The sequence below is a fragment of the Bombina bombina genome, chromosome 6 (assembly GCF_027579735.1).
Source record: "Bombina bombina isolate aBomBom1 chromosome 6, aBomBom1.pri, whole genome shotgun sequence".
NCBI lineage: Eukaryota > Metazoa > Chordata > Amphibia > Anura > Bombinatoridae > Bombina > Bombina bombina.
The window spans coordinates 247,219,212-247,246,997 of record NC_069504.1 but is presented as its reverse complement, the minus strand read 5'-3'; the positions used below and the strand labels follow the sequence as shown (position 1 = coordinate 247,246,997).

Below are 27,786 nucleotides of genomic sequence, written 5' to 3'. Positions count from 1 at the left end.
CATAAAATATGCGTGACGTGAAGATATATTAGCATCAGGAAACCAACACGCTTTGCCTGTGCAAGGTCGTGAGTGACCTGCTATGCCAGTCACAGGCTCAGAGCAAATGCTGCCCACCTGCCCAGTGGGTATATAATGCAGGCAGAGAAAAGTGTCAAAGCTCGGTTAACACTGAATAATATGGTAAATAAAAAAGCTTGGGACTTACTGTGATACAACAACCGGCATGCGCCTCTGAGGGCCGCCATGGTTATGTAAAGTGGAAGCATTCCCTTAGTTAGTGTGCTGCTGCTGTGGGATGAGAAGGGTTCCCTCCCCTACTGCTTCTTTTGCTGGCCCAGTGCAGGCATTAGACTGTAACTTGAGCACGACACGCATATGAGCTGGACAAGATGTTGGCATTCTTTAAAGGGACACTGTACCCACATTTTTTCTTTTGTGATTCAGATAGAGCATGCAATTTTAAGCAACTTTCTAATGTACTCCTATTATCAAATTTTCTTCATTCTCTTGGTATGTTTATTTGAAAAGCAAGAATTTATGTTTAGATGCTGGCCCATTTTTTGTGAACAACCTGGGTTGTCCTTGCTGATTGGACAGCACCAATAACCAAATGCTGTCCATGGTTCTGAACCACAAATTTGCTGGCTCTTTAGCTTAGATGCCTTCTTTTTCAAATAAAGATATCAAGAGAACGAAGAAAAATTGATAAAAGAAGTAAATTAGAAAGTTGCTTAAAATTGCATGCTCTATCTGAATCATGAAAGAAAAAATTTGGGTTCAGTATCCCTTTAAGGAATCACCCACTGTGTGTGACTGATATAGATAGACACACTATGCTGTGAAAACCCACTGCGTGTGACTGGTATAGACACACTATGCTGTGAAAACCTACTGTGTGTGACTGCTATATACACACCATAATAGGAACACCCTCACCATGATTGGTATGTACACAATTTGCTGAGTGGTTGCTGGTATCATTTGTGAACTGTTCCCATTGAGTGACTGGTTTACAAAGTGTTTTTAGATTGTTTACAGTTTGGGGCTGGTGTCACAGCTACCCTAGGTGAAGGCACATTGCGTGTAAGAGATTTATTCTATACAGCATCATTCCACTGAGAAAGTGATACACACACAATATGCTGTGTGAATACCCACTTGGTGTGACTGGTATCATAACTAGTGTTACCACCTTTCCAGAATTATGACACACTTATTTATACAATAACAAAATTATTATTTTAAGGGGGGCTCAGCATTCCATTTGGGTGGGCATTGCTCGTCAATGCCCCCCCCCCCCCTTGGAGCCGACCTTGACAATATGTGTAAAAACAGAGATATTGCAATAATTTATACCATCCACTCAGGACTAAAGCAGAGAGATGGAAAGGGTAAAGCTTTATTTAAAGGTAAGCTTCCCCAGCTGCAGCCTTTAAAAGGCTTTATACACGAACAGAAGCCTCTTTCTAAGCCCAGATATGTATATACAAACCATAATGCTCTATCGCCATATATACAAGTGTGGAAAAAATGAAAGCGGGAGACAGATAAACGGTACCTAAGGTCACTAGAGATGTAAATGTAATCTGTCATCTACTACAATGGTTTTCAGTGAACTATTAAATGTTCCTAAAAAATAAATGTACATTTATTTCATAACTAACATACCATGTGAAAACCTTAACATCTGAAACAAAAATAAATTGCTCTCTTCCTCTATATTTGCTCCAACAGAGCAAATGCTGTCACTCACAGATTTTCATTTTTCTCTGAAGCATGCATATCAAGAAACCCTACTGATTCTTTGTAACTGGCATTGTTCCAACACAGCTGGGCAGCGTCTGGTACTTTATATTATACATTACTCCACAAGATGGCGCTGGTGAGAACTAATTTCTTAAAAGTCCAGTTGTACAATTGAGGTATGATTCTTTTTCCTAGCACTTTTAACAAATTCACTTTACTATGAAAAGCATGAAGACAAAAAAGTATCAACTTAAAATTGTTTTCTCTTGAAAGAAATTGTTATAAAATTGTAATATATTAAAAAAACATATGCTGCAACAATAGTAGCACTTAGTGTTGAACTGTTTTTACCTATAGAATACCTTTGCATTGATCACAGTAAAGGTAATATAATGCAATTTTATTCTTAAGACACATGACATGATGGTTCAAGTAATGTATAAATTACATTTTCCCATAGTTAGAACTATCTATTTTACAGGAACGAACAAAACTTAATGACCCCCTATTTCCCAAGGTCTTGAATAAATTACATCTTATTGATCCTGTGCAAATCATCTGCTTTCTTAATTACACCATAAGCCAGAAACTGACTTTGCTGTGAACCAAGTTAAGAGACCATTTTTTTTTTAAAATATCAATTTAGATAAAACATTTCCAGTTTTGAAGGGAAATATCATATTAAGATATCTTCAGCTTTAAAAAAAAAACTAAGTCAGAAAGAGAAGGAAATGTTGGATCTTCTCTTAGTAAGAACGTAAGCTCTTTGGAGAGTTATTAGCATTTATTGAGTGCTGAAGCACAAAGGGAATAAAAGTTAAGATACAATATATTTGAAGTACAAGTCTGTCTGACCTTTTTCATAATTACTTTGTGTTCATAGCTAGCAGAAACTAAAACACTTGAATCACAACTTCAGCTAATAGAGAATGATCAGCCATGAGATTTTAATGTGATGCTGAAAATCTCATTTTTAAATATATCAGTTCAGGAAAACAAATGATATGATTGTTTTATCCACACATGAACCACGTGCATCTGAGGTGAAATGTAAAAAAAAGTAGACTAAGAAAGAAAATCTAACTTTATGAAGAACATGAAGAAGAATATAAATATAATAATCTTGCCATATAGACATTGATAAATGTTTTTCATTTAACTGTTGATATTTTCCCAATTTAAAATGGTACTAACATTTGCACAACAGGTTAACAAATATCTGTCAACCCTATAAATATGATTATTTTTCCCATTCGTCTCCCATATTCTGACAGTTCCTCTTCGAGCAAATTCAATGTCTGTATTTCATTTGATACTAAGAATAGTTTAAAGTTCCTGTTATTTTGAATTTCACAAGCAGGATGACATGTTTGTAATATAAGCACCGTGGTGATGAGCAGATACAAGTTTGCAACCTTTGCATGGCCTATGCATTATCAAGCAGTCTGACTTAATTTCCTCTAAAGCTGTTACATGCATAATGGATGTATGTTTCATAACAGTACTGCATACCTTAAAATGCTATTGCTAATCTAATGCACTTCCACATTTAGATCTTTTAATGCCTATATTAGATTTAAACAGTTTGGTTATGATTGAAATGTTTCATTATAAAATATAGAATTGTTTAATGAAATCCATATTTATTAGATCTTTATTACACTATATAGCACAATCTGAATGCATCAGACAAACACAGAAAAAAAAAAGATACATAGAGATCAGACAGTACAAAGGAAAATATGTTTTGTGATCTGACACATCATATTCCATCAGTAAGAATCTGTCACTGAAGCTGAGATAGATATATCAGCAAGGAGCCCAGAGTTTCTCCAGCTGCACATCCTATTATTGCCAGACATATGCACATGAACTGGAAAAGGGGGAGGGAGAGGTTGACAAACAGTTTGATTAAGAAAAATAAAGAAGGAAGGACTGGGAGATTGATAACTAACAGAAGAGGTACAGAAAAAAAAGATATACTGAGAAATGCATGCAGGATAACGAGGATCTAGATGAGACTTGGCACTGATAAGGGCTATTGCACAGCCTGTATTACACAGCTGAGACCCCCTAAACAGGGATGGGTTTCTTCTGTGATGTCTCTGTTTTCAACCACTCTCACAGCAACTTGTCCCTCCTACTTTAGAATATACCTCAGGCTCAGTATTAAACATTTATGTTAATTTGTACTCTTTTTAATCAGACCTTCACTAAAATCCTCATACAAAAATACCATGAAATTCTCTGCAGCTCTGCCAGTGCTGTAATGAACAGTTTACTTATTTTACAATGGTATCCGTGAGTGAACAGAGACACATTTAAAGGTTACCTGGAAAAAGCTTAAGACCTCGTCCCCATCCTTGATAGGTGTAGTAACAGATTCAGTATCCCCAGCAGGTCCTGTATCATTCTTCCTCATGTACCAGCATCAGCTCCAAACCCCACCTCAGCTCTCTCACACATTTGTTTATTTAAGGTGGATTAGCTCTGTAATTCCTAAATGCACATGCTGAAGTAAATAAAGGGCTATTTAATATTGTCATGTGTCCTCTGCAAGCTCCAAATCAGGTAGTTAATAAAAGCAGATTGCTATCTATCTATCTATCTATCTATCTATCTATATATTTGTGTGTATATATTTTTATTTACATATATATATATATATATATATATATATATAAATATATATATGTATATATATATATATATATATACACACACACACACATTGATGCGTATGTAAGCTAAGCCCAGGAACATTGGTCATTAATGTTAAAGGGAAAGTAAATGTTATTGTTTAAAAAGAAGATAGATTATCCCTTTATTTACCATTACCCAGTTTTCCATAACCAACACTGCTATAGAAACATACTTTTTACCTCTGTAATTACCTTGTATCTAAGCTTATGTTGACTGCCTCCTTATCTCAGATTTTTGACAGACTTGCATTTCAGGCAATTAGTGCTGACTCTTAAATAACTTCATGTGCGTGAGCACAGTGTTATCTATATGAAACACAAAAACTAACCCCCTCTAGCTGTGATAAACTGTCAAATGCATTCATATGAGAGGGGGCCTTCAAAGGCTTAGAAATTAGCATATGAGCCTACCTAGGTTTAGCTTTCAAATAAGAATAACAAGAGAACAAAGCAAATTTAATGATAAAAGTAAATTAGAAAGTTTTATTTTTAATTGCATGCCGTTTCTGAATCATGAAAGTTTAATTTGGACTTTACTATCCCTTTAAATAGCTGTATCACATAACTGTTGAGCGATCTTTCACACAGCCATTAGCCATTATATGACAAATTAAACAGTATGTGTTTATATATTTGTTTTACCCAAAATGTATGGTAGAAAGGGTAAGTCCTGTTGACACAAGGACACTGAAACCTCAGGTTTAAAATGCATTAGAAAATAAAATTGACAACTGTTTAAGTCTGCGAGCTGTGCATTGTTCCCACATTTATTTCTTTTAACTATTAGCAGGTTAGTGGGCAGAGGCCAAGGAGAAGCTGTGCCACCCAGGTGGAGTCAGGATGGTCACTCTGCACTCCTGGAGTATCATGTGATGATGATACATGGGCGTGGCTAGTTTAACCATGGGAAAAAAGTTTTTTGTTTCCTTAAATATCTGGGAACCCAATTACAGGACAGCAGAAAACATGTCCCAAACGGGGACCATCCCAGAAATCTAGAACATTTGTAAATAAAAATGTTATATTTATGTAGAAAATATATATTATTTTGGGAATGTATAAGTGTTCATATTAAAAAAACAGTTATAACATGACTGCTATATCCTGCAGCTGTACATAATGAAACAACTTTGCACTATATTTTTGTACTTATTTGGCTCATTTTTCATGTAATTTAGCTCTAAATATTGAGCAATTTTTAATTTTCAGAACTTGAAATGCAGCCTGCTGACTTTTCAAGGCTAACTCTGCTACATTTTCTGTCTTTAGTTGACATTATAAAATAACTGAAAAACAATGCATTTTATATGACAGTGACTATAGATATTTTCTGTGAACTAAAGCCCAGCTTGGTTCCTTCAAGTAAGGCAAATGGTTGGTGGAGTTTGGACGAAGACAAAGTTAGAATATCGTGACATTGTTGACATATTCCCCCATAGAAGTCAAGGGAGCACAAAAGTGGGAAAAAACAACACACTACTCACATGCAAACCTGATCGCATTTTCTCAAGTGCGCTGACCGACATGTAAATATTAATATTTCATATTCCAATGTTTTTCACATAGAAGAATATCTTCTATTTATTTATATATACATATTTCTCTCTCTCTCTCTCTATATATATATATATATATATATATATATAATGGAATTTTTACACTATGTATCTATATATATATATGTATATATATATATATATATATATATATATATACATTGGTATAGATATATAAACAGAAATATACATATATGAGGAAGGGGACTGTGTCCCCGAAACGTCACGCTTTTCTATTAAAAGTACACTTGAAAAAAGACCAGTGAGTGCCGTCTTCTACCTGATAAATATATATATATATATATATAAATTTAAAAATACTTAGAACATATGCCCCTATGTGAAGAACATTGGAATGTCAACTATTTATAGTACAGACACAGTTAAACACTTTATTAACTATTAATATTGCATAAATATGTTTTTAATGTTTTGAGCCAGTTGACTGCAAAGAGCTCCAATGCACATATATATGTCTATATATGTATACATATGTATGCATGTATGTGTTTTTAGTGTATATATGTCTGTAAATACATATATACATACACATATACATACATATGTACACACATATACTGATATATATATATATATATATATATATATACTGTATATATATATATATATATATATACTCACATATTCATGCATATACATATTTAGAAATTTATATGTTTGTATCTCTATGTTAAATCTCTTTGCATGCCTTTTTTTCTAATACCTGAACCCTTAGAACTTTAAAAAAATATATTTTTTATTAGATAGAGTTTTTATGAGTGTAACTGTACTTTCAAATATATTTTTGATGTGTTTTATGACAATTTTTATTCGAGTGTAACAGTTATCCAGAGCTCTAACCCAACATGCTTTAAATTCAATTGCACTCAATCTATCACATTTACTTTGAACCTGCAATACGCACGCCACTTCCGACACACTCAAACCCGATATCACTTGTATGCAACAATTTGCTCCCCACTTGTAATCTAGCGCTTAATCAGGTTCATCTGTCTATTTAAATAGTAAAAAGGTTGTTCTAACACAAACACTGCTGACAATATAACACAATTAAAGTATGTCATATAAGAGATAGAGAGATAGATAGATGATAGATATAGATAGATAGATAGATAGATAGATAGATAGATAGATGATTGATAGTATAGATAGATTGATAGATAGATAGATAGATGATAGATAGACGATAGAGACCAACATTCAGTCATCTATGCCAAGCTCAGAAATCAAATCAGATTTGTACAGTGTGGGACAAATTTTAGGGACAATTGTACTGCCCCAACAAAATCAGGACAGTTGTACTATGCCATACTTTTTTTCCCCTTTATATTCATTTGCAAAAAGAACAGAAAACCTCAATCTAATCCTGTGATTTTATTTATGGCTGTAACATTTTTCTTAGTTTGATTATTTATTTATTTTAAACTCAATTTGCACTGTTTTTTTTTTTCTTTTTCTTTTTTTTTTTCCTTTATGCTTCTCTATTTTGGATGTGAATTTAAAAGTTTGAGGCTTCCACTTAACGCAGCCAATTGTCTTCTTCTTACCTGTTTGCATTTGCTTTCATAAAATAGAGAAAAAACAATTATGCAGATAGAGGAATGTAATTTCACGGTGAAGCTCTTTGCAATCTCTGATGAACTGATAAATAACAAGAGAGTGAGAACGAAAGTGGATGGAAGGCAGAGGATAACAGTGAAAAGAGAGATGTTATAGATAATTTAAAAAACTTGTTTGCATTTTCCATTTCATAATCAGCAACTGTTGTAATCCCCCTTAAATATGGAAAGGGAGAGAGGCAGTGAGAAGTAGGGGCGGGCTTTGGTGCTGAATGCTGGTGCATGAGAGAGAGGGATACAGGATCTGCTGGGGATACACAGTTTGATACTACACCGGCACCTGGCACTGTCTGCGATCTGTAGCAGAAGCTGCCAGAGGAAGCCGCATACACCGAGCAAAGTGTGTGATTAGGAAAGCTGTTCAGGGCAGATGGGGATGCTCTAGGACATCAGCCTGCTGGAAGCACAGCAACTTCCCCGGGATGTATTTCTGTCTTCTTTTTATTCCTCCTGTTTTTTTATTTATATTCATGATGAAGTCACAACAACATAATCAGAAGTCTGTCTGAATTTGTTGCAAATGATTGGAGTTGTGGGAAATGCCAAGGAACCTTGTCACTTTTCCTTCTTAAAGCAAATAGCTACATTGATTAAGCTGCTAGAAAGTGCTTTGCTTAGGATCAAGTCATATGTGCTATCAAGTTGATACTGTGATTGCTCTGACAGGATCCTGAGTGGGACGGATTTCTATTGGGGAGGGGAATATTTCAGTGATGACAGCAAAAGGTTACAGCCAGCAATAAGGATTTTAATGGCAGTGTCACTCTATGCAGCTGAACAAAATGAGGGAAATTTTAAAGCCCCTGGTCGTAGAAGGAATTTTCTCTCCGCTGTTTGTTAGCTTGGTGTTTTTCTTTTACTTGGGCTCCTCTGTAAACTGCTATGGCTTTGGACAGTAAACAGCAGAAGAAAAGTTTATTTCATAGCTCTATGATAATAGAAGACAACGGGATGAGGAACGGCAGGGGGCTCCAGGATCAGTGGGCTGACACTGTAGCTGTGAGACCCAGGACCACTGAGAGGCAGATCACTGTGCACAGGAAGCTGGTGCTGGGCTTTGCCATATCTATTTTGGCTTTAATTGTTGTGACTATCGTTGCAGTGTTGCTGAGTATTAGGTATGAGGAATGTACTGATGGCTCTAGCAAGCCAATTAACAGTAGCATCTTGGATGCAGCTAGATTGAATCAAAACCTGGAGACAGGTAAGAATGCAGGGCATGATACTAATCATTTAGCTGTGAAGGATGTAGAAGAGGACTGGAAACCTTGGACTTACCTGAGGTTACCTACTCACCTGAAACCTCTGCACTATAACTTAATGATAACAGCTTTTATGGACAACTTTACTTTCTCTGGGGAAGTCAATGTGGAGATTGAATGCTTGAATTCAAGCAAGTATATAGTTGTGCATGCTCACAGGTTGACTGTGGAGAAGGTACAAGTGGCTGAAGATAAAGTGGCTGGGGAAGTACAAGTTGCCAATTATTTTGCATATCCATCCAATCAAGTTTTGGTGGTGGTTTTAAACAGAACCTTGGAGGCTCAGAAAAGTTACAACCTGAAGATAATTTACAGTGCCATCATAGAGAATGAACTACTTGGCTTCTTTCGAAGCTCCTATGTTTTACATGGAGAGAGAAGGTAATATTTTATGTTTCTAAATAAGTGTTATTGTTAAGGAATATATAAATGTGTAAATTTATAGCAGCAGCAATGATCAGAACTAATTGTCATTTCACATTGTGAGATAATGTCTTTTAAGAATTTTTAACTAACTGATATTTCTCCACTTTCTGTTTAACCCATTAATTACTGTGGATTTACCATGAATTGGTGTTGTAGGATACATAAATTACAATATTAACCACTGAAGGAATTCATTTTATATAGTAACAAGTATAAGGTGTGTTAAATTATCTATCTATCTGTCCCTCTGTTTGTCTATTAAAGGGTCATTGAAATCAAATCTTTATAAAACCTTATATATATATAATATATCTGGAAGAACAAAATTAGTTGTATTTGTATAAAAATGATTAATTAAAAGGTATTTAAATGTAATTTTGAAACTACTTTAAAATGCATGCACTGCACTGCATACCACAGTATTACTTTAAAATGGTTGAGTGAGCAAACTCCAAAAGCTGAGTTTATGGACGGCAAGCTTCTACAGGTATGACAATGCAAACAGGTTAATTCAGCATTGCAAAATCTGCTTAAAATTTCTGACACAGGTCAAGATACACTCTTTTTAGAATGAACAGTCAAAATGGGAACAGTGTTCCTTTAAGATTTGAATATACATAATGGACAGGATGTTAAAAAATAATATAGCACAGCATATAGATTTGCTGTAAGGAAACTCATGCTACAGTGTTATATAGAGCAAAATATTATACTAGTCTTCCAGGGCCAACCTTTCAGTGATAGTAGCACATGCTCAGGGTAAACAGCACTTAAGCTAAAGTGCCTATTTTTGTATTGGTGTTCTTAATGCCTTTACATACACACTATAAGAATTATTTTTATCATGAAGCATGATTCTCACTTTTTGTCCTTATTTTGAATATGTCATATATCATAGGATAAAGAGATGAAAGCAAAAATGTAAATTTTAGCCCTTTTTTATCAGTTCCCAACTGGCAATGAAAGACTGGCAAACTTCTTCCTGGCAAGGCTCATTATCATGCACTTTATTTGCTATGCCTTCGTTTTAATTACTGCACTGGGGTAGACTCTCAAAATCTGCATAAACTGCTTCTAATTTGTATAATTTGCATATAATTGAAAAGCCTCCAGCACAGTGTCACACAGTGCATGCCACTCTGTGTAAAAATGACAGTAACTGTAGATTACATTTGACAAACCTTGGAAAAATGTATAGCACATTGTCCTACTTTTGCAAAGTATGCCCTTTGGTACTTAATGATTTCCATCATGAGCTTGTTTTTAAATCAGCAACATAGTATTGATTACAAATACTATAGCATTTGGGGATAGCAACACACAGACAACACAAATCACATACAAAGAAACACACAATATACAAGTACATATACACACACAAACATCCACCAGACACACTTTGGTTTTTCTTTCTTTCTCTCTCTCTCTCTCTCTCTCTCTCAATCTCTCTCTCACATACTTTCTCTTACTTTTTCTCTATCACTTTTTTTTGCTCCTTATCTTCCCCTCTCCCCTTTTCTCACTCTCTGTCTTTCTCTCATACTAATCTTTAGTGGTATCCATTAGTCCAATATTACTTTTATGTAGGCTCTAGAATCTATCCATTACTTCTTAAATACTTTTAATTAAAACTCTATTTTAGATAAATTTACTACATACAGCCTTATATTCTAGCATGTACCTATGCAAATGATAACTCAACCACTGTTAAAATGATATTATATACACATGTCAGAATTCCAATGTGTTCCATTTAAAGTTAAATATTTTTTTTTTTTTGAAGAAAAAAAAAATGTAAGCACTAACCAAAATACATTTTCAAAGTGTCCAAAAAAGTCACAGAATCATCTGGAAATATGTCAGATGCCATTGTGTTGATCAACAAGTTGTTTATCTAGTTTGCAAAGTATAAACATATATGCAAATATTCCAAACTTGCGATGTATGTTTATAGTTAATAAAAGGGTGAAATATAGTCTTTAGAATCAATAGTACCCTTTTAATTTGCACTGCGAGCAAAGAAGTTTACATGGATGAATTTTATTGGTAAGGTAAAAAATAAACAGGGATTAGAAATAATTTAAGAAGGAAACAAACTATACACATTTATTTAGGTCAAACTATAAGGACTTAATTGTTCAGTGTCTGTACTTTTATTAATATATATATATATATATTTTTTTTTTTAAAGAATTTGTTTTTTTAAACTTGCTTATCCGAGAAACAAACCACCAATACCATAAACTTTTACATTGCTATGAATGGAGCAGACTGTAGTTCTTTAGAATTTGTTTAAACATACTATATAGTTAAAGGTATACATGCTTGTGATATTGATTGAGAAATATGGAATATCAGTACTTTGTAGTGAAAAAAATAGAGTTTCACTGCAGGTTGTGAAATACATCATTAAATCTATGAACAACTCACTGGTGTGTGATAAAAATTAATGGATCAAATAAGGCTATTCCTTGAAGGCATATTAAACAGTAATTGTGTGTGGCACTTTCAATAATAGATAAATAGATAGATAGATAGATAGATAGATAGATAGATAGATGATATGATATAAACATGATCGATAGATAGATATAAACTTGATAGATAGATATAAACTAGATAGATAGATAGATAAATAGATAGAAACTAGACAGACAGACAGACAGATAGATAGATGATAGATAGATAGATAGATAGATAGATAGAAACTAGATATATAGATTATATAGATAGAAACTAGATAGATAGATGATATGATATAAACATGATCGATAGATAGATATAAACTTGATAGATAGATATAAACTAGATAGATCGATCGATAGATAGATAGATAGATAGATAGATAGATAGATGATAGATAGATAGATAGATAGATAGAAACTAGACAGACAGACAGATAGATAGATAGATAGATAGATAGATAGATAGATAGATGATAGATAGATAGATAGATAGATAGATAGAAACTAGATATATAGATTATATAGATAGAAACTTGATAGATAGATAATGATAGCTATCTAGCTAGCTAGCTAGATAGATAGATAGATAGATAGATAGATAGATAGATAGATAGATGATAGATAGATAGATACATACATGGTAGATAGAAACTAGATAAAGATAGATAGATAGAAACTAGATAGATAGATAGATAGAAACTAGATAGATAGAAACTAGATATATTGATAGATATATATAAATAGATAGATAGATAGATAGATAGATATAGATAGATATAAACATGATAAATAGATAGAGGATGGATAGATAGATAGATTGATAGATAAATGATAGATTGATAGATAGAAACTAGATAGAGCGATAGATAAATAGATAGAAACATGATAAATAGATAGATAGAGGATGGATAGATAGATAGATGATAGATAGATAGATAGATAGATAGATAGATAGATAGATAGATATGATAGAGACATGATAAATAGATAGATAGATAGATAGAGAGATAGATAGATAGAAACTAGATAGATAGATAGATAGATAGATAGATAGATAGATAGAAACTATATACATAGATAGATTGATAGATAGATAGATAGATAGATAGATAGATAGTAAGATAGATAGATAAAATACATATAGATAGTTTTGATAGTTTTATAGCTACTATTCATAAGGCATTGTCAAAAACTTTGCAAAGACATCTGTACCTCATTCATATAAAAAAAATAGCTCAAAGAATAGTTCAAAAGCTCTTGGTCACAAAAGGATTTAGCACACATTTTCTCTATTTTACTTAATTGATTTGTTAAATACCAATGGCAAACAGACCCAGCAGAGGATTATGCAAAATAACCAGTTTAATGTTTCATTGTTTAATTAAGACTTATCTTTATAAATTAAGTTTAAAAAAGAGTAAAAAGTTAAGAGAGAAGATATAAGCTTTTATATCTTGACATATTTTCATATTCACATTTTGTATTAATCATGCATCCTTTTTTTCTTAAACCACAGTAGTAAATGTAAATTATGAAACTATGCAAAATATAATATCCCACCCAAAAATAAATTGTAATTATACATATACTACATATTCTATTAGTTGGAATATCTTTAAAAGCAAAGGTGATATTTCATCAACAGGTGGACCTATGAATGTACCAGGCTCTGTTATTAGCTAGACCTATGAAATATTATGCCCCTATTCAGTTAGCATGGAAAATATTGGGGAAAGTATGCATCAGATATTGGAGTTTGTATATATGTTTTTGTATTTGGCAGCATTTTCCATATGATTTGTTGTGTATTCATACCATTTGCAAAGTTCAAAGTCTGACTGAATTTTATCTGATAATAATCCTCAACTCCTGAAGCATTAATATCATGTAAATGAATGGTGTAAACAGTATACACAAACACATGCTTCATTTAATGTTTAATCAATTAAACTGCAATAATAAACAATTTCATTATTTTTTCTTAAAATTGACTGCCGAATGGAAGAGCATATGTCCTTAAGTGTCATGTATGCTAAATATACTTTTTAAATATTATGATGTTTCATGTCTAAGAATTTAAACTAGGTAATGGTTAAACGCACTTATTTCTGTTAGTCAAGATATATCGAAAAAATGTTATATAACAAAGTTCTATTGTAAGTCGGCATCACATTGTCATGATCTTCAATTAGGTAAAATATACGTATCATTTTTAGAAAATATTACAAATATAATCAGGTTCATCTATTGTGCTGAACCTAAATGTCGGAGGTTGAAACACTGTCCTCTAAATGATAAATGTTTCCTGTAAGAAGCTGATTTAGAGAAGTTGAATGTACAATAAAGTAGCATATAATGTATAATCAAAGTTGTTATTGTAAAGACCTTGTACTTTAATTTCAGAAAATGAGATTCTTCTAAAAATCAATTGTTTTGGTGCTAAATTCAATTACATCAGTTCTCTGTTTTGTATCTTATGCTAACATAAGTCAATTACCCTAGTAATCCAGAAATAGAATGTAATTCAATGGAATCATAGTTCAGCCGATTCAATCAATAAGCATTGCCTGCATTGTTAGAGCTTGAAAAGTTTATTTCCAATTTTCCTATATACTAAATATTACTTATCATAGTTATCTATATATAAAGTTCCATTGACATAAAATGATTTTCATTTGCAAAAACAAAAGTATTTACTAGTTACAAGTCCAACTACAGTTTTAATCATCTATCTATCTATCAATCTATCTATCATCTGTCTATCTATCTATCTATCTATCTATCTATCCATTTATTATCTTTCTATCTATCTATCTATCTATCTATCTATCTATCCATCCATCATCTATTTATCTTTCTATCTATCTATATACATGCTTATCATATTTAACTATAACTAGTATAGTGTCATGTGAAATTACCCCTGATCACTTTATATGCTAGGTTACACTTTGTCATCATAATAACTGTGACTTCACAACAGAAGGGGAACAGACACACAGTTTACACATATAGACACACACACATATTTACGCACATGCACACACTCTATTCTTTATTGATATCAATCTCTAGTTATACATGTTCTACATTTAATTACCTTGTATATTATATTGTGCTAAAACCAGTTGAACATTACATTGAAGATCTATCAATTGCAAACGATATTATATATTTTTTTCAGTACATCATCTGCAGACAATGTTGTTTTAATCTGAATCACTTTTACCTGCTCAAAAATTAGAAAATTAAATAACTTGGCTTCAAAAGTAAACAAAAACATAAGATTTCTTATATCTTAAGAGTGAAAATGTTGTTAGTATATTGTATTTTACAATATTAGAAAAGTTTATATGTTAAATGGTGCATTGCTACAAATTACATTTTTAAATCCTTAAAATATCGGTTTACAAATGTTTAGGTTTAGAGAACACGTGAATGAGTTTGCTTTCAGTTTCAGATGTAAGAAGTCAAGAAAAAAACAAACAGCTTTACGTGGTGACTTATAACTGGACATATCCACCATGTTTCTGTGCTAAAAGACATGGAAATTCATTTTGCGGACCTTAGATTGATTCGATACCTCACTATAAATGAAGACTACATTTCCAGCTGAGAGTTACAATAAGCCTCTGAGCAGAAATGGCAACTTCCAATCCATATTACGAAAATGAAAGCACTCAACCTTGGAACATTTTCTAAGGTTCAACAATGTTTTCCTTCTTCTGCAAAGAAAGAACAGAGAACAGAAGAAAAAAAAAATTAGTATATGGCTATAGTTCAATTTTGAACACCTAATTGCTATAAAAGTACATTCTGCAAAATTAGAAATACTGACATCTGTGAATTGCATAAAAAGAATTAACATTATCTAAACTAAGTACTCACTTGTGTGATGCTTGCTGATTTCAGCATTGTTAGCATAAACTGCAGAGTCTGGTTCATCTATTTATATTGTTTTATTGTTTTGGTACCAACAATGTATGCAGTGAATTTATGGCGTAATGATGTATTACAAGAAAATTAATGTCAGTTTTTGGTATAGATAGTCATCACATGAAGATACATTTCTCTTAGTCTTTTTATTTCTTCTAAATAATGTATATAAAATTTGCCTGTCTTAAATAATAATACTTTTTTGTTTTTATGTATGTGAAGGTGTGTCCCTGCTCACCAAAAGAGAAGTGAGAGATGTCCCTATAAGCCAGTAAATGTTAGATAAGTTAAGCTCACACACATGCATTTCTTGTTCAGAGTTGTAAGTTGTCCAGTGTTTCAACTGGATAGTCCAATATTTCAATGGGCTGTCAAATAAAATATTTTGACACTCAAATATCCAATTTTTTTAAAGTACCCAGAGTGGCAGATGTATTTCAAAAGTCTGCCATTCCTCTACCCATTAAAAATATAGGGCTAGAGAGAAGTTACATTGTGTACGCACTACTCTATATGTTGTCGGTAAACATAAAGGATAATGCAATAATTGTTTTATATGTTACTTGCATTCAAAAGGGAAATAAAACACTGCTCTGTATGTTCTGCTGACAGTGAGGGGTCAAATCATTAATGTGTTTGCTATTGGCAGTCAAAGCAGTAAAATATACAAAACTGCTGGTAACACTGCCGTGTCCAACTCTAGGGGGTGCAATAGTACAAAGAGATGAGGATCATATGAACTAAAAACATTAATATCGGAGTGTTCAAGATATATAACGTAAATACTGTATGGTTAAAGAGAAAGAAGCACAATAATTTTTTCACAGATAGAGACACCAACACAAGTTCTTATCTGAGTCCAAATTGAAGACCGAAATACCTTTCAGTGTCAGGAGTAACTTCAATTGCAATTGGTACAATCCAAGGTGGTGCAATCCCCAATAAACGTTGCGGCTGCTCCTCTCAAAGATAAACAACAAATCCAAAATTGAAAAATCTGTAAAAGAAGATCACATGCAGAGGGTGCCTCCTAGTGTAATATTGCAATTATAAAGGGGAGCATGTATGTCTTGTGTTATGGTAATACTCACAACAGTGGCAGCACCCAATGTGCTAAATGGCGCAGGCTGGGAGCTCTCAGTGTTCCAGCTCACTGGTCCTAGGAGTGAGGTCCCAATATTTCCCTCTTGAATGTCATCAGATTCTTGAAAGAGGTAAAATCATTGCTTCCTTTGTGTTACTGGCAGCCAAATGGGAGATATAATGATTGCTCTGTGTGTTACCGACAGCAATGAGAATTAAATGACTGCTTAGATGCAAAAAATATAAGCCAGAATTTTGGGGAGGGGCTATTGCCTGACTTCACCTTTTACCCTTGTTCAGTCACTTGCTAGTATTTTGTAACTGGTAAGTGACAACCCTATTCTTGTGAGTTTCAATATCAATTTAAGTTGCTTTAGATCCCTGGTTTTCAAACCTGTCCTCAGGCCTCCCTAACAGGCCAGATTTTGAGGATATCTTAACTAAAGCACGGGTGAAATTTACTCACTCAAATCTCCCAGTGGAGAGTTCTAGGTTAACAGGGATTCCTGACAGATATCAGTGTTACAATGTAACTATCGCTAATTTTGAAAAAAATGGTTTGGAAATAGCAAAGTGCTACTTGTACTTATTTCCCGATAAATTGCAAAAAAAGCAAAGAACATGTAAACATTGGGCATTTCTAAACTCAGGACAAAATTTAGAAATTACTTACCATGGGTGTTTTATGGTAGTTGTAGAAGAGTAACAGATTTTGGGGATTAAATTTAGAAAAAGTGTTTTTTTTTCCATTTTTTCATCATATTTTATAAAAACAAATATAGTAAATTATAAGATATGATGAAACTAATGATTTCTTTAGAAAGTCCATTTAATGGTGAGAAAAATGGTATATAATATGTGTGGGTACAGTAAATGAGTAGGAGGAAAATCACAGCTAAACACAAACACAGCAGAAATGTAAAAATGGCCCTGGTCCCAAACGGTCAACAAATGGAAAAGTGGTCTGGTCACGAAGGGGTTAAGACATGTTTAGAGTTGATAGAAGCAAATGAATGATTAACTGATATTATATTTTGCATATGTTCACAACCCAAAATCATTAAATGAATATAAATATAAGTAAATACTCCAAAGCATACCACCAAAATTTCTAGGGCAAGGAAGTAAAGAAAACTTTTTTTTTAAAATATCAATTTTATTGAGGAAATGTGAAAGCTTACAAGGTATACATAGAAGATACAGCTATAAATCACTAACTTGTCAGTATACAGATCCTACATATTATCCTTATAACAACTAATACAAACATTGATCAGTTGTGTAACGTATCTTCAAATCAAGTCCATATCCTTAGGTTTCAAATATGGAATTAAAATATAACAACAAATAGGTACAAAACCATTTGTTCTTTGGGTTCAGTACAACATGTCAGTAGCAGGGGTCAAGTGTATTGTATTAGGTGTCAAAATGTGTTCAACAACATCTCCTGAGTACAGTGATACCATCCATGAATAGGTTTGTCAGGTTCTCAGGGGGCTAAAATCCCTTATATTTAGGGGGCGCATTCCAGTTTTCCAACTTGGAATTTTTACATCTGTCATCATGCACCCATGTCCTATTTGGGACATTTCTGAAGCTGGTCAATGTAATTTACCCCCATCAAACCATACAATTTTGAAAAGTAGACACGCTAGGGTATTTTAAATGCTGGTATTTTCCATGCACTAATTAAACCACCAGTCTTTGTCAAACTTTTGGGTAGTCATTTTTTGTGTTATTTTTCCCATACGTAGTTTAGGTATGAATTCTCATTTCCTGTTATGTGTTACTGACAAAAAAACACCTCAATATGAATATCTCCTGAGTACAGTGATACCACCCATGAATAGGTTTGTTGGGTTCTCAGGGGGCTAAAAGGCCTTATTTTTAGGGGACGCATTCCAGTTTTCCATCTTGGAATTTTCACATCTGTCATCATGCACCAATGTCCTATTTGGGACATTTCTGAAGCCGGCCAATGTAATTTACCCCCATCAAACCATATATTTTTGAAAAGTAGACACCCTAGGGTATTTGAAATGCTGGTATTTTAACACTTTCCATGTACTAATTCAACTACCAGTCTTTGTCAAACTAGTGGGTAGTCATTTTGTTTTGTTATTTTTCACACCCGTTGTACTTTAGGCTTAGATTCTCAGCTTCTGTTATGTGTTACTGCCAAAGAAGACCACAATACGTGTTTACCAACATCTCCTGAGTAAAGTGATACTACCTATGCATAGGTTTGTTGGCTTGGGGGGTACATTGCCAAACTTCTGACATTTATTTGCTTGCCATGAATGTGCATATATTTGAAAAGTTGACACCCCAAGGTATTGTATATGGAGTGCTTTGATGCCTTTGATTTATAGTTTTAGCAAAACAAATTGGAGAAAGTGTATGGTGGTAATTTTTCAATTTTCAATTTTACACACACATTGCTTTTTGACTATGATTTAGGAGAGCTTGTTGTAATTTATTGCAAGAAAACACTCCAGGTTGTTTTATGCAAGACCTCCTGAGTACACCTATGCCCCCATGCATAGGTTTGCCAGAATTTTGAGAAGGTTCAGTTACAATTGTATGATGTGCCAGGATTTTGAGAAGGTTCAGTTACAATTGTATGACTTGTGCAAGGATTTTGAGAAGGTTCAGTTACAATTGTATGACTTGTGCCAGGATTTTGAGAAGGTTCAGTTACAATTGTATGACTTGTAATTTGAGTAGAAAGTGAGAGTATTTCTTCTGATATGCCTATCTTTAGTTTGGGGCCTATTGCATACCCCAGTTTTAATTATTGCCATGAAAGTGTATATATTTGAAACGTTGACACTCCAAGGTATTGTATATGGAGTGCTTTGAGGCCTTTGATGCAACCGTTTTACCCCCAAAAAATTGGAGAAAGTGTATGGTGGTAATTTTTCAATTTTCATTTTTACACACACATTGCTTTTTGACTATGATTTAGCAGAGCTTGTTGTAAGTTATTGCAAGAAAACCTCTAGGTTGTTTTCAGCAAGACCCCCTGAGTACACCCATGCCCACCATGCATAGGTTTGACAGGGGTTTTGGTAAAATACAGCACCAATTTTAGAACTTATAAAAAAATAGAACAGTAAAATGTAAAAATCTGGCACAGCAAAAGTAAAAAAAAACAAAAAAAAAAAACTCATTAACAGTAAACGTAACCAAAACCCCCCCTCAAAAAAACACAATGGCAAATGTAAAAAAAATAAAAAAATTACCAGTGTGTGATACCACTTGAAGCAGTCCCCAATGCGGAGTCCAGGCTGTCCAGGGCAATCAGGACAGTAAAAGGTGGTGTCCCTTCTCTGCCCCCTTTTGGTATGGAATCTGCATTTCTTCTGAGGATTCTGCTTTCACGCAGTAGGGGGGATTTTGAAAATAAAATTAGTAGGCCCAACTCTGCTCTCTCCCATCACCGCCTGGAGAGCAGGTGCATTTTGGTACAAAATCCCCAAAATTATCTGGAGCTGAAAATGTAAAAAAGTCAGTTTCATTCCGGGGTTTGTTTTTTTGAACAACAAAAAAGCTTTATGGGTTGCAATCTGCATTAAGTAAATTGCAACCTTTTTGTCCTCCGCATAATTAGGTAGGGCTGTAGCAGCTGATCTGCCAGATCAACCCCACCCATATGCCGGTTATAAGCCTTGATGCACACTGGCTTCCTTATGCTCTCAGCTCTGCCACGTACAGCTACCTACCACAGTCCTCTCATTGTGGGTGGTGGTAAGAATATACACATCCTTCTTGTCTCTGTACTTAAGTGCCAACAGCTCCTCTTGGCACAGAGCTGAGGTCTCCCTCCTTTGTACCCGGGTGCGTACAAGTTGTCCTGGGAAACCTGTGCGGTTCTTTTTAATTGTACCACAAGCTACTGTATCAAAGCAATACAGTAGCTTGAACTAAAGGACACTTGTATAAAAATTATCTAAATACAAGTGGTACCCTTTGTTCATTAGGGGTAATATCAGGTCCCAGACAATCTTGCCAGTTGTTCCCATATGTTCTGGGCAACCTGGAGGGTCAAGGTGGCTATCCTTTCCCGAATACACCCGGATAGGCCTGAATATACTCAGTCTTACAGAGCTTATACAATTTTACTCCATATCTGGAGCGCTTGGAAGGAATATACTGCTTGAATCCCAGCCTTCCTTTATATTTCATCAGGGATTCATCCCCACATATTTTCCTTCCAGGTGTATAAGCCTCTGCAAACCTGGCAGCATTGTTGGTAATCAGGGGATGGATTTTATAAAGTCTGTGAAACTGGGGATGCTCCCTAGGAGGCACAGGCTGTTGTCGCTGAAGTGCATGAAATGTAGAATCATTTCATACCTCATTCTCGACATACACTGGGAGAAAATGGGGGTAGAGCAGATAGGGTTACTGCTCCAGTTGGAGCAGATGGAGGGTTTCATTATTATGCCCATCAGCATAGTTAATGCCCATAATTTATTAAATTCTGGCACATTGATGAAGGCCTATTGCTGCTTTGCCAAATATGAGTCAGGCTTTGCAGAATGGAACTGATGGGCATATAAATTAGTTTGGGCGACAATGTTCCCCAATACATCATCGCCCAGAAACACCTCCATAAACTGTTGGGGGCTAAATCCTGCCACATCCACATTTATGCCAGGATTTGCTGTGAAGGGTGGGATATCTGGCATCTGGTAATGAGGCATTACCCACCCTTCAGCAGCAATGACAGCTGGAGCAACACGTCTCATTCTGGCAGGGGGGCTAGCGGGGGGGGGGGGTAGCAGCCACAGATACATCACTATCAGTTGAGACTGTATCTAATGATGTATCTGAGCATATGGCAGGGTCAAAATTGGGGTCTGAGTCTGATATAGAGGCTCTCTGAGAATGAAGCAAATTTGATAATAGAAGTAAACTGGAAAGTTGTTTAAAATTGTATGTTCTACCTAAATCATGAAATAAAATTTTGGGTTTTCATGTCACTTTAAAATAATAGTGTACTCTGGCAAGCAGCAGTTAATTATCTCATTATATTTAAAGTTGATTCAGGAACACCCTTTATAAAAGGCTGCCTCCTACTGGTAACTGATTTACTTTTATGCATCTTGTTTACATAGCTTTTCTGTAGCCATGACTGCAGTGCTGAATTGTTAGTATGGGTAAAGGTTTCAACAGGAATGGAGCTATTTCAAATAAATAAATAAATATAAATATTTATGTGTAAACATTTAATGAGAAAATATTACAGTACATTGTCCCTTTAATTATAGTTCAGAAGAAAACAATATTTTGAGTTTGAGGAAAGCCAGACAGATGTTTTTTTATGAACTAATATTCATCTGGAATTTTTAATTTATAAATATAGTTATACCCTAAAAAACAGATCTCAGTGTTAAAATAATAAACATAAAAACTCTTATAAATCTAGTATGTGTAGATACAAGATGAATAAAGAAGACATCATTGAGGTTTAGTATATTTGCATTGAATAGACTGCAATGACAAACAAATTATAATTGAATGGAGACCCAGCAATAATGCCTTATCTTTTGTTGCTGTTAAGAAATAAGTTAAAACTTAGAAGGGTTTAGAAAGATGTTAATTGAACATGACTGGATATTGTGCCAACTGAATTATATTGGCTGTTTTGTAAAAGAGAAAGCTGTTAAGTGATGAGGAAGGAAACATGTAAAATTGACATAGTGAAAATAAGACTTTTTTTACACTCAACTTCTGAGCCAATTTAGAACTTTTTTGTTTTACACCCAAATGCTGAGCCAATTTTTAACTTTTATTGCTACCTACATTTAAAACCTATTGTAAGTCAAATTTTAGTGAGTGACCCACACAAATTATATATTGTTTTTTTTCAGCCAGCCCATCAGATTCCCAATATATCATTATTATATTTATGTCATGGCATGTCAGAGAACTGTGGCAAAAACTGTAAAATATATATATATATATTTTTGCTTAGATTTTAGTAAATAATATTAAAAATGGCAAAGTGATCTCTGCTGTTACTGTGATCAATTTACTAAATTGTTATCACAGGTAGTCACATGTGAGAGGGCCATATGGGGTATTGGAGGTTAGAATGTAGATCAGAGGGGCCCCATTGTGCACTACAGAAATACAATCACTTTTTTTCTTGCAGGGTGTTCACTGTTACCACAGTGATTACCTGCCTATATAGATCCAATTTATATAGTTTTTTTTTAAGAAAGGGACTTGTCTTTTTTTTTAAAAAACTCTATTAGGGGTCTATAAGCATACCAGATTTTTTTATTGTGTATATCATGTCCCATTCTAAAGCAAATCACAATAATTTTTTCAAACTTTATTTTTAAAACATCTTCTTTGTAGTACTGCTCCAAGACCCCCACCATTTGAAACAGCATGATATTCTTTAAAGTGAGGGGTCTTGGAGATTTGTAGTTGCTAAGGGAGCTGAGATCAATGGGTTTGAAGAACCTCCCCTTATCCAGCTCCCTTGCAGCTACCCAAGCTTCCTGGTTCTGCCTCTTTTGTGACGTCACCACATGCGTATGGGATGATGAAATCTGGGAGTCCCATCCACTAGGCCACAAATGATCTTCAGCCTGTAGTATGAGGGATTGCCAAAAACAGCATTTGATCAGCGATCACCATGCATGATGAAAACATTTATGGCTTCAAATATCACCTCTATGCTGATGCCACCCAGATCTACCTCTTAACCCCCGCTCTCTCTCCCTCTGTCCTTTCTCATATCAGCGACTGCTTATCTGGTATTTCTTCCTGGATGGCCCCTCATCACCTAAAGATTAACATGTCCAAAACTGAGCTCCTTCTAATCCCACCTCAAGCTCTACGCCAACATTTGACTTTTCTATCCCTGTTGACGGCATCACCATCTCCCCATCGCCCTAAGTGCGCTGCCTCGGAGTTGCACTTGACTCAAATCTATCATTCATCACCCACATCCAATCACTTTATTCATCCTGCCGCAACTACCTATGCAATATTTCCAAGATTCACCCTTTTCTGAGTGCAAACACCACAAAGCAAATAATTTGCTCCCTTATTATTTCCAGACTTGACTACTGCAATAACCTACTTACTGGCCTTCCTCTTTCTCGCCTCTGCCCCCTTCAATCCATCCTAAATGCCTCTGCCAGACCTTTCCCGTTGATCTGTATCTGCTGCACCTCTCTGAAAGTCCCTTCATTGGCTCCCCATTCACAGCAGGATTAAATAAAAAATTCTCACCCTTACATACAAAGCTCTCACCAACGCCGCTCCCCACTACCTATCCTCTCTAATCAACAAGTATACTCCAGCCCGCCCACTAAGATCCAACAATGACCTGCTCCTTGCAACTGCGACTATCACCTCTTCCCATGCTAGACTGCAGGACTTCTGTCATGCAGCACCTACCCTCTGGAACTCTCTCCTTCGTGCTGTCAGGCTTTCCTCTAATCTTTCTTTTAAATGCTCCCTGAAGACTGTTTTGTTCAGAGACGCCTACCACCCAACTCTGTAATAAATTAATTTCACTTACCTAACATTCCCTCATCTAACTCTGCATTAACATCTTTCTCAATCTTGTAGTCCTCACCTCCTGTTTCTTAACCTCCTACCCTTCTAGATTTTAAGTTCCCACGGGAATAGGACCCTCAATTCCTCCTGTATGTGTTTGTTAACTTTTGTCCTTTCTCTTGCAAGTTTTACATCATTGTTTTATGTAAATGAATTGTACCCATGGACAGCGCTGCAGAATATGTTGGTGCTTTATAAATAAAGTATTATAATAATAATAATAATGAAAAGGGCTTGTCATGCATGAATATGTTACGCTAGAAATCACAGTATAGAGAGAAAAGTGGGAATATTTTGTTTAAACTTACCAGAGAATTAAGTAGAAATGTTAAAAAAAAAATTATGATGTAGGAGTCTTAAAAGAAATAATTAAAGGGACAGTATAGTCAAAATAACCAATAGGATATATAGCAATAAGGGAGTCTGATAAGAATTCTATGTATCACCTAATAAAATCCTAATATTAGTATACCCATAGGGTTAACAATCACACAAGGGCAAATAGGAGTTTTCAGAACAAGCCCCTATATAGCCAATATCCTATTGGTTTACAGCTGGGACTCTGACAGGGCTTGCACCGCTCCAGCATTGCACTAGTGATAGGTAACTTGTTTTGAGGTCAATCCTCTTTTTAGATTAGTAATTCTGTGCAATCCGTGAGCATTTGTGGGTGCTTCCCTGCCAGATATACCCACAATATTATCTATAACACACTGTATGGTTGTTACCTGGGCATATATGCTTTCCCTTTCTTTCATAATAATTTTACTTGTTTTTATATACACACACTAGCAAGTGTCCCTTGATAATTTTATTAACTTCTTATTAAATGTTAAGTTTTATTTATTAACCGATCCCAACCAAGCCTCACTGTTGGTTTATACTAATTTGCTTGAATCACATAGTACCAACTGAGTGCTCTGAACTATCCATGTTTCTTCTTCTTTTTGACGTAAAATTCAATTTACCACAAAACACAAACATACCACACTCACTAGATAAAATGACAGATGAACAATTTTTAATGTAATGTGTATGTATATACTATGTATGTGTATATATATATATATATATATATATATATGTATATATATATATATATATATATATATATATAGATATAGATATAGATATATAGATATATATATATATATACACATATACATACACACACACACACAAATATGCCATGTGAGTGGTTTACACACATACACATTTTTATTTTGCTAGTTAATCTTTAGTAATCAAGCTCTTTATTTATAGCAACAGCCTTACAGTCTACAAACATCTTGTCAAAGTGCCCTAAAGGCTGTAAATCAGCAGAGCAGCTAGTCCCACATTACCTCCTCACCTCCAAGGCCTTTATAGAACAAAAACATACATCCTGAAGCAGAATTTAACCCTGGCTATAAAAAAGGAATACAGCACATAACAAGTGGATACACTGCAATCCTCTCTGGTAGCCAAGGGGTTAAAGTGTGCTCTGCTTGTTATGTTGTCATTCTAGGCAGCATTAGAAGCCTTGTACAGTCCTAACCTGTCCTGAAGCCTTAATTCCTTCAACAAAAAATGTCTGCTCCACATCAGCATGGAGCTTGGCTGTGTGAGGGATGCAACAGAAGCACAGAAAATAAAAGTGAAACTAAGAGTAAGCATGCCTGGCAAAAAATGGGAGGGGTTTAGTTTTAATCTTTATCCCTCTCTCCTTCGTGGCTTCCTGGACTGCTGTAACATATTCCCAATGAAGCACTCAACTCTGTAAGCAGCTGGCAGCACAATTCTTACTAAAATGAATGCCCTCAGGATTTTTTTTTTTTTTTAATACACTGACTACAGGCAGGCGCCCCCTCACTGCAAGAAGCCTGTAGGCACATGCCTACTGTGCCTAATGGGAAATCTGGCCCTGATTATGCATAGTTGCAAACTCTGCTGCAATTAAATGCTAAATACATTGGTGCACTCTCCTAAGCTCTTATGAGCCTACCTAGGTTTACTCTTCAACAAATGATTCCAAGAGAATGAAACAAATGTGATAATAGAAGTAAACTAGAAAGTTGTTTAAAATTGTATGTTCTACCTAAATCATGAAAGAAAAGTTTTGGGTTTCATGTCCCTTTAATAACATTTTGATACAACTACAATGTGCTGCATTTCTAAGAAGGGCTAAGTGGTTATGGTTTTTTCTAAATTAGAATTGTTGATTAAAATTGGAAACTATGTCTGAATCATAAAAGATTAGTTTTGCCTTTACTGTCCCTTTAAATACAGAATTAAGGAGAGCACCATACGATTGTACTATACAATGTTTTTGTTTATAAAAAAAAAAAAACACAGCTTTGAAATATATTCTCATTATGTAGTTCCCTGCCTTTAACTCTGCTTTCTGAGAATTGGATGTGCAAATTACAGAATTCCCAATACTAACTCTGCTACATATCTTTCCCAAGTTGGCAGGAAAGATTGGATAAGATCTAGCAAAATAATATATATGTTTTTTATTGTCAATTTCAGCAACAAGTTCAAATTATTTTTTCCAAATAAGGCAAGTGGCAGGTGGAGATTGAACACTGAAATCTGGTACAGCAAACAAGGGGCTAGATTTATTGGTGTCCGTGAGATTGCATTGGGCCTCCATAGGAAATGTTTCACATATATTTTGTACTGATTTGTAAGTTGGTGTTAATGCCATTAAGATCTATAGTTGTGTTAAAAGCCTGATACATAGTCTCACACATAAAATCAGAACTTATTGTTGACCGGCTAAAGGACCAATGAATAGAATTGCATAATCAACAAGTGCATTATAAAAAAAGACAATGCAATAGCATTTACTCTGAATTTTAAATGAGCAGTAGATTTTTTTGGGGGGACAAATTTCAAAATTTGCTCCAATTTGCTGGCCTCCTGTACCATGGGATACCCATTAGCCTATCACAGACTTGTATACACTATGAACTCTTGCACATACTTTGTAGGAGCTGTTGCCTCAATGTGCATATACAAAAACTGTGCACAATTTGATAATGGAAGTAAATTAGAAAGTTTCTTAAAACTGCATGTCCTATCTGAATCATGAGAGTTTAATTTTAACTTTAATGTCCCTTTAAATCCATTACAACTGCATAAACATTAGAAACAAGCATGAACTAAAGCATGCAATTTTAAGCAACTTTCAAATTTATTCCTATTATCAATTTTTCTTCGTTCTCTTGCTATTTTTATTTGAAAAAGCAGGAATATAAAGCTTAGGAGCCATCCCGTTTTTGTTTCAGAACCTGGCTAGCGCTTGCTAATTGGTGGCTAAATTTAGTTCTCACAGATCTACAGTGCCTTTCAAAAGTATTCACCCCCTTGGCATTTTCCATTTTTTTGTTGCATTA

The 27,786-nt window shown here is 34.5% G+C and overlaps 1 protein-coding gene across 1 annotated transcript in view; it reads left to right on the top strand.

Moving 5' to 3' along the window:
* The first annotated feature begins 8,529 nt into the window (after positions 1–8,529).
* The window catches only part of TRHDE (thyrotropin releasing hormone degrading enzyme), a 1,764,002-nt gene continuing 1,744,745 nt past the window's right edge, over positions 8,530–27,786 (top strand). The window contains exon 1 of the mRNA XM_053716777.1: positions 8,530–9,290. Coding sequence (XP_053572752.1) covers positions 8,530–9,290 — 761 coding nt within the window. The remainder of the gene's footprint in view (positions 9,291–27,786) is intronic.